General features: G+C 45.0%; 2 protein-coding genes across 3 annotated transcripts; one reads left to right on the top strand and one right to left on the bottom strand.

Annotated features, from left to right (window-relative positions):
* The first annotated feature begins 897 nt into the window (after positions 1-897).
* Positions 898-3,128, top strand: LOC133918614 (pectate lyase-like). The gene is made up of 4 exons (XM_062362568.1): positions 898-1,106; positions 1,310-2,077; positions 2,215-2,353; positions 2,660-3,128. The coding sequence occupies exons 1-4, from the start codon at positions 898-900 to the stop codon at positions 2,876-2,878; spliced, it is 1,335 nt and encodes a 444-aa protein (XP_062218552.1). The 3' UTR covers positions 2,879-3,128.
* A 108-nt stretch (positions 3,129-3,236) lies between these two features.
* LOC133918615 (nuclear ribonuclease Z) lies at positions 3,237-5,517 on the bottom strand. 2 transcript variants are annotated; one of them, XM_062362569.1, is made up of 6 exons: positions 4,958-5,517; positions 4,761-4,856; positions 4,547-4,660; positions 4,222-4,290; positions 4,066-4,140; positions 3,237-3,512 (listed from the first exon to the last, which is right to left on the bottom strand). In XM_062362569.1, the coding sequence occupies exons 1-6, from the start codon at positions 5,438-5,440 to the stop codon at positions 3,438-3,440; spliced, it is 912 nt and encodes a 303-aa protein (XP_062218553.1). In that variant the 5' UTR covers positions 5,441-5,517; the 3' UTR covers positions 3,237-3,437. The 2 variants fall into 2 exon arrangements, with proteins under 2 accessions (XP_062218553.1, XP_062218554.1); XM_062362570.1 differs by lacking the exons at positions 4,066-4,140; positions 4,222-4,290.
* Between the last annotated feature and the right edge of the window lie 5,515 nt (positions 5,518-11,032).

Here is an 11,032-nt window from a genome sequence, read left to right as displayed (position 1 = left end):
ACAAGTTGACGTCCAGAATCTGTCTCGGCGATGCGACGTCGTATTTTGGTCTTTGGGCCTTGTATCGTGTTGGAGCCCAATAGGGGCGCGTCCAGAGGGTCTTGCGCGACCCTAGAGTCTCCATAAACAGCCGTCGTGCCGTCGTTTAGGGCTGGATTTTGCTTAAGTTAATCTGTCAAGAACAGTTCGCCGCTAGATCGGTTTGTGAGACCCCAACTTGTGAGCTTAATCAATTCATCTGCAATTTTTCAGATTGTGTTCTTCTTGGTTCTTGTTTGTGTCTTCGATTCGCAGGCAAGGATTAGCCTTCGTGGCGAGGTCAATCGCGCAGCGCACGGTTGATAACCCGAGGAGAAGTGGTGCTGCGATTGCGGGGTTCGAATCTTATTGATTGGAAGCCGGATCGTTTGTGTCAAATCTCCACCAAATCGTTAGTTATCCCCACCTGACGGAAGATCGGGACCCCCTGTTCCCATCACTTTCCCTCTCTCCTTACCAGAATAGAAAGCCCAGCGACGTGCTATCTCTTCAAGGCGCTCTACAGACTTCACACATTCACACTTGCGGTAAACTTTGCTCGATCTCCGCCAACCAACAGTATATGATCAGAAACACCTGCAGCATTTCTTGCCGGGGAGTGTGGCTCGCTTCTCTCCTCGCCTCACACCCTCTCCTAATAATACCACATTTCCCTCCTTATATTGCGCTGTCCTCCCAGCCACGCGAGCAATAGGGTTCTCTTTCTCTCTCTTCCACAAGCTACCCATTTTACCAATAAACAAGAACCCTATTATCGCTCGTGCATGCATAAATAATTTATCTCCAAGTAATAAAGAAGAGGAGACAGTGAATAAGAGAAGAAGACATATCATAGAGAGGAGTACGTAAGGAACAGCAATGGAGGGGCTTCGGTGCAGCCGGCGCCCCGGCTCCTTTGTCCTCGTCGCAGTAGCGTTCCTGGCGGCGGCCGTCGTGTCGAGCGGCAACATCGGTGAGTTCGACGAGCACTGGCAGAGGCGCATGGAAGAGGCCGAGGCGTCGGCGAGGGAGACGTACAAGCACAACCCCTTCAACGTCACCAACAGCTTGAACCACGCCGTCCACAGGCACGTCCCCTCTCTCGCTATATCTGCTGTACCTAGACATTCGTGCTCCGGACGAGGATCCCTGAAATCGCGCGTCGTCGCCGACGCAGACGTCAGCGACGAAGCCACCGTGAAGTCGACGTGAGGGGATCCGGATCCAACTGCTCCGTGTGATTTGCAAATGCCGAATGCAACTGACTTGTTCTTGCATGTTGTGCACGCAGATCGCTGGCTAGGGTGAGCAGCCCGCGGCGTGGGCTGGGGGCGAAGAAGAACAAGTTCGCGGGTCCGTGCCGGGCGACGAACCCGATCGACCGGTGCTGGCGCTGCCGCAAGGACTGGGCGACGGACCGCATGCGTCTCGCCCGCTGCGCCAAGGGCTTCGGCCACGGGGCCACCGGCGGCCTCCGCGGCAAGATCTACCTCGTAACCGACCCGACCGACGACGACGTGGTAAACCCGCGGCCCGGCACGCTCCGGTGGGGCGCCATCCAGACGGAGCCGCTCTGGATCACCTTCGCGCGGTCCATGATCATCAAGCTCTCGCAGGAGCTCCTCGTCAGCAGCGACAAGACCATCGACGGCCGCGGCGCGCAGGTGCACATCGCCAACGGCGCCGGGATCACGGTGCAGTTCGCGCGCAACGTCATCATCCACAACCTCCACATCCACGACGTCAAGCACAGCCTCGGCGGGCTCATGCGGGACTCGCCGACACACCTGGGCCCCCGAACGCGGGCCGACGGCGACGCCATCTCCCTCTTCGGCGCCACCAACGTGTGGATCGACCATATCTCCATGTCCAACTGCGAGGACGGACTCGTCGACGTCGTGCAGAGCTCCACGGGCATCACCATCTCCAACTGCCACCTCACGAACCACAACGATGTCATGCTCTTCGGCGCCAGCGACTCGTACCCGCAGGACCAAGTCATGCAGATCACCGTCGCCTTCAACCACTTCGGCAGGGGGCTAGTACAGAGGATGCCAAGGTCAGCCTGTCCATCCAAATTAAATGCACTGCAAAAAAACTTAGCGGCCACTCTGTCTCAAAAGCCACGCCATCTTCCTATTGGCATTCTTCAAAACCACATAGCTAAACGGAATCCTACAACATTTGATTTTGCAGGTGCCGATGGGGCTTCTTCCACGTCGTGAACAATGACTACACGCACTGGCTCATGTATGCCATCGGCGGCAGCAACAACCCCACCATCATCAGCCAGGGCAACCGCTATATTGCGCCACCCAACATCGCCGCCAAAGTGGTAATGAGTCTTTCTCCAATTGGGCGAATAGACGAGTTCTTTCCTTTCAGAAGAAATTGCCCTTTTTCTGGGTCACGTGCAGTCAAACCAAAACCTCAGCAACCGATATCTTTTTTAATGTTGAGATAAGCCATTTGATGAATGACATTAGTAGATTTGTGTAGAAAAATAGTTTTTTTTGTACTATAATGTGCTACATGTTATAGATTTGTTGGTTAAAGTTACCGAGTTATGTTTTAGAGATTGAACGATGTCTCTAAAACCATTGACACTTTCTTGACCAACCTGGCAATTCTCCATGAGCAGATCACGAAGCACTACGCGGAGGAGCCAGTGTGGAAGAGCTGGGTTTGGCACTCGGAGGGCGACCTGCTCATGAACGGCGCCATCTTTATGCCGTCCGGCGGCCCTGTCCCAAGGAAGATCAAGGAGGACGACTGGATCAAACCCAAGCCGGGGTCCTACGTCAAGAGGCTCACTCGCTTCGCCGGTACCTTATCGTGCAGACCAGGCAAGCCGTGCTGACCGCCGGGCGCCAGGGCTCTAGGAGGAACATCAGCCGCCATTGCCGGCCAGGTCGGGAGATAGAAGTTAAAGCATGTTGCTATGTGTTTCCTGCGACGAGGGGTGGGATCCTGATGGAAGAAAGCAAGGACATGCACATAGTAATGGAGGGTTGCAAGGACATTGCCTTTTTTTCTCTTGTAGAATTGGTACAGTATTGTTTGATTATTTTCAGATGAGATAGGAATTGTCTCTATTCCAGGTGTATCTATATATATACAAGTTGTACAACATGAACCACTGTTGTTGTGGTCAGATGTCACATAGTATTCATCGTAATGTCAATGTTCAAAAAGAAAGTAAAGGTTGCTAATACGGGTTGTTTCACATTTCATTAAGTATTTCATTATTCTAATGTCATGTGAATGAAACAGCATTGAGTACCAATAAGACAAATTTCTCCTAAATTGTCAGATTGTACAGTAACACCAGAGATCACATCGCAAAAGGATTGCTAGTGAAAGTACCAAAAAGATTCTATCCAGAAAACTTCATTTGTGATTTTCCGGTTCATGTTCTTTTAGAAGCCTTCCTTCAATGCATAAACTCTTCTTCGAAAAGATGTCGGCAACCTGTTTATTGCTGCTTCAATTTCCTGAAAACAGAGCAGTCAAAAGATTTAGGTTTACGATACAGATATTATTCTTGTTGGGTTATATGTGTATGCATGTGTGATTTGGCCCGGCCCATGTATTGTATATATGTATAAGCTAATGGAATGCAATAGAGATAGGTTCCAGAAATTTCCCAAATTCACCAGTCTTCTTAAATAGGGGGCTATGAAATGCTGACAGATGAGTAAGAGAGACAACTGCCTCAGTTGCAGAGAATACAGAACAAATAGGCAACAATTTTCAGTAGGAAATGTAAATGCAGCAAGGCAATTGAAATATTGTGCTTCATTGTAAGTACAGCTTTAGAGTACAAAAGAGATGCACATATGGGTGAAGCTGTTTCAAACAAAAACTAGGACAGCCAAGTGGAAACAAAGCATCCTAACTATTTGGATAAAATGACCAAGTAAAAGGAGTCAAAATGCCATGAATTGACCTGAAAAAAAAAGGATTGACAGAAAAAAATTGTGCAGCCGGCCATAGCATATTAAGTAGACAGAACTGAGGCAATGGTTAGATACTATATTAGCCCACCTCTGTAGTATAACGAGCTGAAAAGTGAATAAGTAGAATAGCCTTGTTTTCAAGCTTGTCAGATTGACTCACAATCTGCATGTATTGCCAAATATAAACTTAAGTCTAAATACAAAGAAAAACATTGAGAATTGAATAAATAAAGTTTGGAATAACCTCAAACAAGTGTGTGTGCCCATATTCTTTTGCATGCTCAATCGAAATGAAGTCATCAAGAAATGTACTCTGAAATTTGTAGAGCACATTTCACTAGATTAAACATAGGAACAAATCAAAACTCATAAAGAGAAAAAGAAAATGATAGAAAGTAAACATTTAGTACAGGAAGTGGAAAATGTTTCTAATGAAGGTTGCTACTTTTAGTGCAATAAAATTGATTATGTGTTACAAACTTCAAGATAAGGTCCCCTCCCCCCTTTCGTAAGCTGAGTAGCAACGGCAACAAATTCACTGCAAAGTGATAGCTGATAAGAAGCCATACCTCCACAACAAGAACTCTTGCTTTCAACACATCCGCATTTCCAGGATCAAGGATAAAATCCGACATTGTGTCTCCCGTGAAAGCAATCTCAGGTGTTGTTACCGTATTTGTGATCTGCATATTACAATAAATCAACCAAAAGGCGCATACGCGCCAACAATTGTTACAAGATTGCACTTCAATTTGATTTCGACATCCACCAAGAAAGACAAACCTCGACACCTGACAATTTGAGCCTCTTGATCTCGCTCCCAGGGAGGCCAAGATACTCCTGCTTGAGCTTTTGCTTCACCGTGTATATCACATACCCCTGCACACATCGCGTGATGCACATTCCATCCAAACATTGCAAGATTCTTACATCATTTAAGAAGAAGCATAATACCAAGAAGTGATTCAATTCGCCCTCACCTGGCTGGGTATGACGTGGTAAGTCCTGAACGCCCTCACCTTGAGGTCCCTCCTGAACTCGTACTCATCCCCGACCTCGAGTGGCACGAGCTTGTGCGCGAGCTCGGACTGGTCCATGGCGCGGTGCACCTCGAACAGCCGCGCCACGAGCTCCGCAAGGCACGCCGGGACGAAGATGGTGGGCGGGCGCATCCTGTACAGCCCCCGCGTGGCCACGTACATGGGTAGGCCCCCGATGTGGTCGAGGTGCGCGTGGGAGATGAATAGGAACTCCTGCGAGACGGCGCGCTGCGGGCACCGGCCGATGTCGAAGGCAAGGCTGAGGGTGGGGAAGATGACGCAGGTCTCCTGCCCGCCGATGGAGACGCCCTCCACGGGGTAACCCTCGATCTCCAGCCGCGGCTTTGCCTTTGGCCGCGCGGACGGCGCGGGGGTGGGAGCAGCTGGGGAGTTCGGGGACGCCGGCTCGTCCCTCTTAGCCATACCGCCGCCGGCGAGGGAAGAGGGTTTTGGTGTCCGAGGATGGTGTAGTTGCAGAAAAGTCCCTGACAAGCTTTGTATTTGAGTTGTCCCAGAACGAAGGGTGAGTTAAAGTATACTAATTGTTGCAGTAATTAGATAATCTCAGGGCGCTAATCAACTATAATTAGAACTAGCAGAATGCCATTGCAATTTCGTGGCCAGGCTTAATTTTTAAAGATAATTTTTTTTTCGAAGTTGACAATGACAATATCCACTCTAATCAAAATGACATGGTTCCTATTAGTCGATTATTATTTGCTAAGAGCCTAAGACTTGTTATTTCGCGCTTCTAAGGCAGTACTTTTAACCTATTGATTGCCATGGTGGTAGTGTCGGAGAAATTATAGTACGTAACCAATTAATTTTTTTATGACAGTTGCTCTCTTTCGTTCTAAATTTGTTTTCCATACTCTTTTGCTCTCTCAATTTAGTTTGATAGATCAAGTCGGAGTCCTCACTTAGCCATGAAGTTGCTCAAGAAAGATGCAGTCGAGTTTGACTCGTTGTTTCAATGTTGACAAAATTAATTTTGTCGGTTGTCCCTTAGTTTATTCAAGATTGCTTTCTTTTGAGATATGCAACCAATGAAACACAAAATTTAGAAGTAATTGTTTTACAATTAGGATAATATTAATCTAACTTATTAAACTATGTGCTATTATAATATGAATACACCAAAAAAGGGGTTTGGATCTGTTGCACATTTTGTTTAGACATACCAAAATCAAATGTCAATTTGCCAACTATTTACACATAACTATCAAGGTGAGCACATCTGGAAAAAAATCATAACTATAGAGACTAAATCTCCTATACAACATCAGTATTACTCAAAATAGAAGCAATAAAAGTAAACATTATTTGTAAATCGAAGGTTTTCAAAAGTGAAAGCATACTTTGAAGATTCTGCAACATGTTATGTCACATGTGAAATATCCAGATTTCAAATGCACCTATGAAGTGGATGCTTTACCTCCAGAACCTAGATTAGGATTTATATCCTTTCATTTGGAAAGCTCTTCACTATTTTATGTGAAGTTGCCAACTACTACATCAAACATCTATAAATAATTTATGTCAAACCTGGTGCAAATAACTCTGCAGAAAAGAAAATCCAAACTCACCAACTTAATGTCAAAAGAAATTGCAACCAAAAAGAATAAGGAAGCTAACGTATAGTATTGTGTAAATATGCTATCTTTAGGACTGTGAAAAATTACTAGTTTTAACTGTTAGTGTGTGTTAGTTATAATTATAAAATAAGTTAGTGATTAAAATTTAAAAATAGAAGAAGGAATTTCTCTCTCAACCCTAAATCCCAAATTCTGCTCAAATCTTTTGAATAATTTTCAATATGGTATCATAGTCGATCATCGGGTGAGATCCTCTCTCATTTGATTCCATGAAGGTGCCCGTTCATCGTGCCTTTGTGGAGTGCGTCAAGCTTCCTTGCCACAACCTTGGAAAACTATGATCGAGTCTTGCATGTAGGGGAAGTCATTGCTATCTTCATCCCTTCCCTTGCGTACGCGTTGCTTGAGCTTGTCTAGCTTGGATTCAGCTAAACCGATAGCATCTTGCCCAGCCTAGTCTGCATGTTGTCTGCTTGCTTTTGTTTTACTCCAGTCTACATGCTAAGTGCTGCAAGTTTTCTCAAGAGAAAGTCCTCGATTCAAGAGCTTCAAGTTGGAGACAGAAAGACAAAGCCAAGTCCTACTGGACTGTGATTGATTTGGTGGCAAGATTAAAGGCGTGAGGTGCTCTACTACCCTTTATCTTGAATCAATTTGGTTATTATTTCCCAATCTTGGAGCTATTTGCAGTCTATTGTATTATTAAAGCTTGCGTACATACTTCACTAAGACAATGACTATGGGAGATATCAATGCAGAGAAATCTTAAAGCTATGTAAAATGATAGAGCAACCCGGGCTGATTTAGGAGATTTTCAAGCATACACTTGAGCTTAATCTTGTGAAGCTGTCATGACCAAATAATTATGTCAGTTGGGCTTGTCAGGCCAAATTAATCTTAGTCTCTCATGGGTATGAGAGCTTGTTTTGTGGTGTCGATGGAGATGAAGGAAAATGAAGTGATACAGAGACCAAGCAACTCAATGATAGATTACTAGTGTGGCTATTGAGCAACATGGAACCATCTATTCAAGAGAAAGTTGAGATAATAACTATAATTGCAGAAGTGTGGTTAGCTTTGGAGAAACAATTTACAAGAAAAACAAACAAGATGCAAGCTACTCAAATTATGCATGAATTGACTCACTTGAAGCAACACTCAAAATATGTGACAGAGTATGATGGTGAAATGAAAAAAAAAAAATATTGGAACTTGTATTATTATCATCCATTTGAGCCAGTGGACAAAAAGGATATGGATATTCATCATGCTTGGTTTTAGTCATTTGTGGACAAACTCTTACTAATGGATTGAATCAAAAGTTTGATCTTTGTCTTCAGCTCATCTTCTCTATGTCTGAATGGCCTAACCTTGATGATATAATTTCTATTATTATAGAGGAAGAAACCATACTATATCATCCCAAAATGGATAATCAAAGAGGAGTTGATATTTGTGATGCCTTATCTATGCAGAACAACCACACACACCTAATTTCCCAAGAAATCAAGGTAAGAAAAAATTGTTTTGTGATGGGCACACCATGGAGAAATGCTTTAAGTTACATGGCTATCCACCTAAGTGGAAAAGGGGAGAACTCAACCAGGAGAAGTCCGAGATGGTATGTGGAATCGAGCAAATCACAGTGAACCTGAAGAGGAGCTTCCAGTGATAGATGTACAAGCTCTTGAGGAGTACAAATCAAAGCTCAAAATCCCATAAGGCTTATCTTACTCTCAAGGTTCCTCTAGTGTTGATTCTAGTTTCCATGCCACATCCCAATGTATGAAACCCCATCAAGCACATGCATCCACAATTTAGTCTAAACCTTGGATCATTGATTCTAGAGCCACTAAGCATATGATAGGAGCATCTAACCTTTTCACTTCCTACACACCTTGTTTAGGTAAGGATAAGGTACGCGTAACTGATGAATCCATAGTTCTTATCATATGACATGGATTTGTCTGCTGCAACAAAACCTTATCCATGACACCAATTTTACATATTCCTAACTTCCCAATTAATCTTTTGTATGTTAGATCAATTACTAAATTACTCAATTGTAGAGGTTGGTTTGATCCTTCTCATTGTGCTTTTCAAGAGTTAGGAATAGGGAGAACTCTTAGGATTGGGATCGTGCATAATGGACTCTATTATCTCGATGACAGTAGTCATGAAGTTGCCCTTGCAACCAAGATGTTTCTATGTCAAGAATTATTATCACATCACTGCAGGCTTGCACTCTGCTATTTTGGTTCCATATCTCATATTTATCCTTATCTTTTTAATTCATGTTCTAGGGAATCACCTTTATATGATGCTTGTAAGTTAGCTAAGCACACAAGAGCTCCCTATCCTAATTTGTGTTTAAGAAGCCACAAACCATTTGACATTATCCATTCTGATGTCTAAGGCCATGTGATGTGACTCTATTTCTGGACATAGGTGGCTTGTAACCTTTATTGACGGTTTTAGTCATTATGCTGGCTAAGGCCGTTAACACAGTTCAAACAATAAATTTGTAAATTTCAATGTGCTTGCGACACAAAATCTTATAGGAAAAAAACTCATAACTTCTAACATAACCCCATAAATGTAAGATTGTTTCATCTACAAATGCCAAATCACAAAAGGGCATTCACCGTGTATGTGTTCCTTCTGTTAGTAATTAATTGATATTTTCAGAAGTATCACTCAATTTGAAGTTAGAATCAGCACAAGAATTTACTATTAACATTGTCATCTAAGTGTTGCTGCGCCTCTCCACGACACGACTACCGGCTCAACAGGGGGATAGGAGAGCGCCGACAGTGAGCACCTCGCTGCCTTGGCGGCTCATGGCTTTTAGCACAGATCCGGCTGCACGAAGGCGGGGCAACACCTGCTACCGAGCCTATGGAAGGGAAAGGGGCAGGCCGATGCCTTACCAGCACGGCAGGGGCTCAGACGGTCAGACAGGTGGATGTGGGTTTCTTCTCTGCTCTGGCGGTGTATATCTATGCAACGGCAGTGTTGTCTCCCACCCCGCGCTCCCAGTGATGAAGCCTCGATGACAGCTAGTAGATCGCATGCGACAACGTGCAATGTAGGTGATGGTGGTGGAGATTTGGGCTTTGGGAAGAGTTGATGAATCAGCCGGGGAGATGTCCGGCGAGGGTGGCATGGGATGTCCAGTGGTTTGGCACGGCAGGGCCCTGGAGAGCAGGTGACCGTGCGCGGGAGGCCAGGCACTGGACCGTGGGCGGGCGGGCTATCGTGGGACGACGAGCGGCCATGCGCGGGTGGGCTCCGGTCTAGCGCGGGAGGGAGGAATGGCACGGGATGGCTGAAAACGAGGATAGGGAGTCGACTCCCGTTCCCAAAATCTAGCAAGCGGAAGGGATGGGATAGGGGCTCAGTAAAGATTGGGGTTAGATACAGAGTCTGTTGGAAAATGATTTTGAGTCATAACTCCTAAATTTAGCTATAGAGAACTAAATAAAGAGTCTCTTGGAGATGCTCTTAGAGCCTAGCATTCTCCCTCTCTACTCTTCTCTCCTCCACCAGGACAAATGGTAATGTGGATGGGCTTATAGCCCCGGGCGTTTGGATTGTGTGGTACCGGAGTAGAATATCCCAATGGGTTAAAAGAGATGAGCAATCCACTTTCTTAGTATCCCAGCCCTCAACTTTCCCTATGACTATTATCCATATATCCCACCCTCTTGTCTCGCAATCCAAGCAGCCCGTTAGCAAGAGCAACCGCTATATTGAACCACCCAACATGGCCACCAAAGTTTAAATGACTCTTTAATTGGGTGTCAATATTGTTATGAAACCATATCCTTGAAGGACACTTACCTACATCATACCAAAACATGGACTCCTAGTATAACTCTATCCCATAGTTTCATATACTCCCTCCGTTTTTGATTCTTTGACAATTTGGCCCTAGCACGCACACCTAGGCAGCCATTTGATTTTGACTTTATGACCAAATTGCCTCTAGCACTTTGGTGTAGGGTGAAACGGTATGGCTAGCTATTCAAATTTCAAAGCAGGGATAGCTTGGCGCTCTTTCTTCACTTTTCCAGCTTCTGGAGTTCTCGTTGTCCCTGTGCGCGAGTTTCAGACAAGCCAACTCCTCCTGAGCTTCTCTTCTCATCTATGCTCTCTTTGACTTGAACAAATATCCTGAAGAAAATGACACGGGGCAAGCAAGGAACAACAATCCCTTATTCGATTCCCCGTGTCAAGACTGTACTCGACCAGTTTTGGGGGACTTCGATTTGAACCTCGATCTCCCGCAACAAGTTCTGTGAGACTTTGATCTGAACCTAGTTCCAGAGCAAGAAATGGAGGTGGAGCATCCCAATCAAGGTCCTGCAATCCGAGCTAAGTGGCCATGTGAAGATATTGGAAAAATGATATTCACACA

The sequence above is a fragment of the Phragmites australis genome, chromosome 5 (genome assembly GCF_958298935.1).
Source record: "Phragmites australis chromosome 5, lpPhrAust1.1, whole genome shotgun sequence".
In the NCBI taxonomy this organism is placed as follows: Eukaryota; Viridiplantae; Streptophyta; class Magnoliopsida; order Poales; family Poaceae; genus Phragmites; species Phragmites australis.
This window is presented reverse-complemented; position numbering and strand designations above follow the sequence as displayed.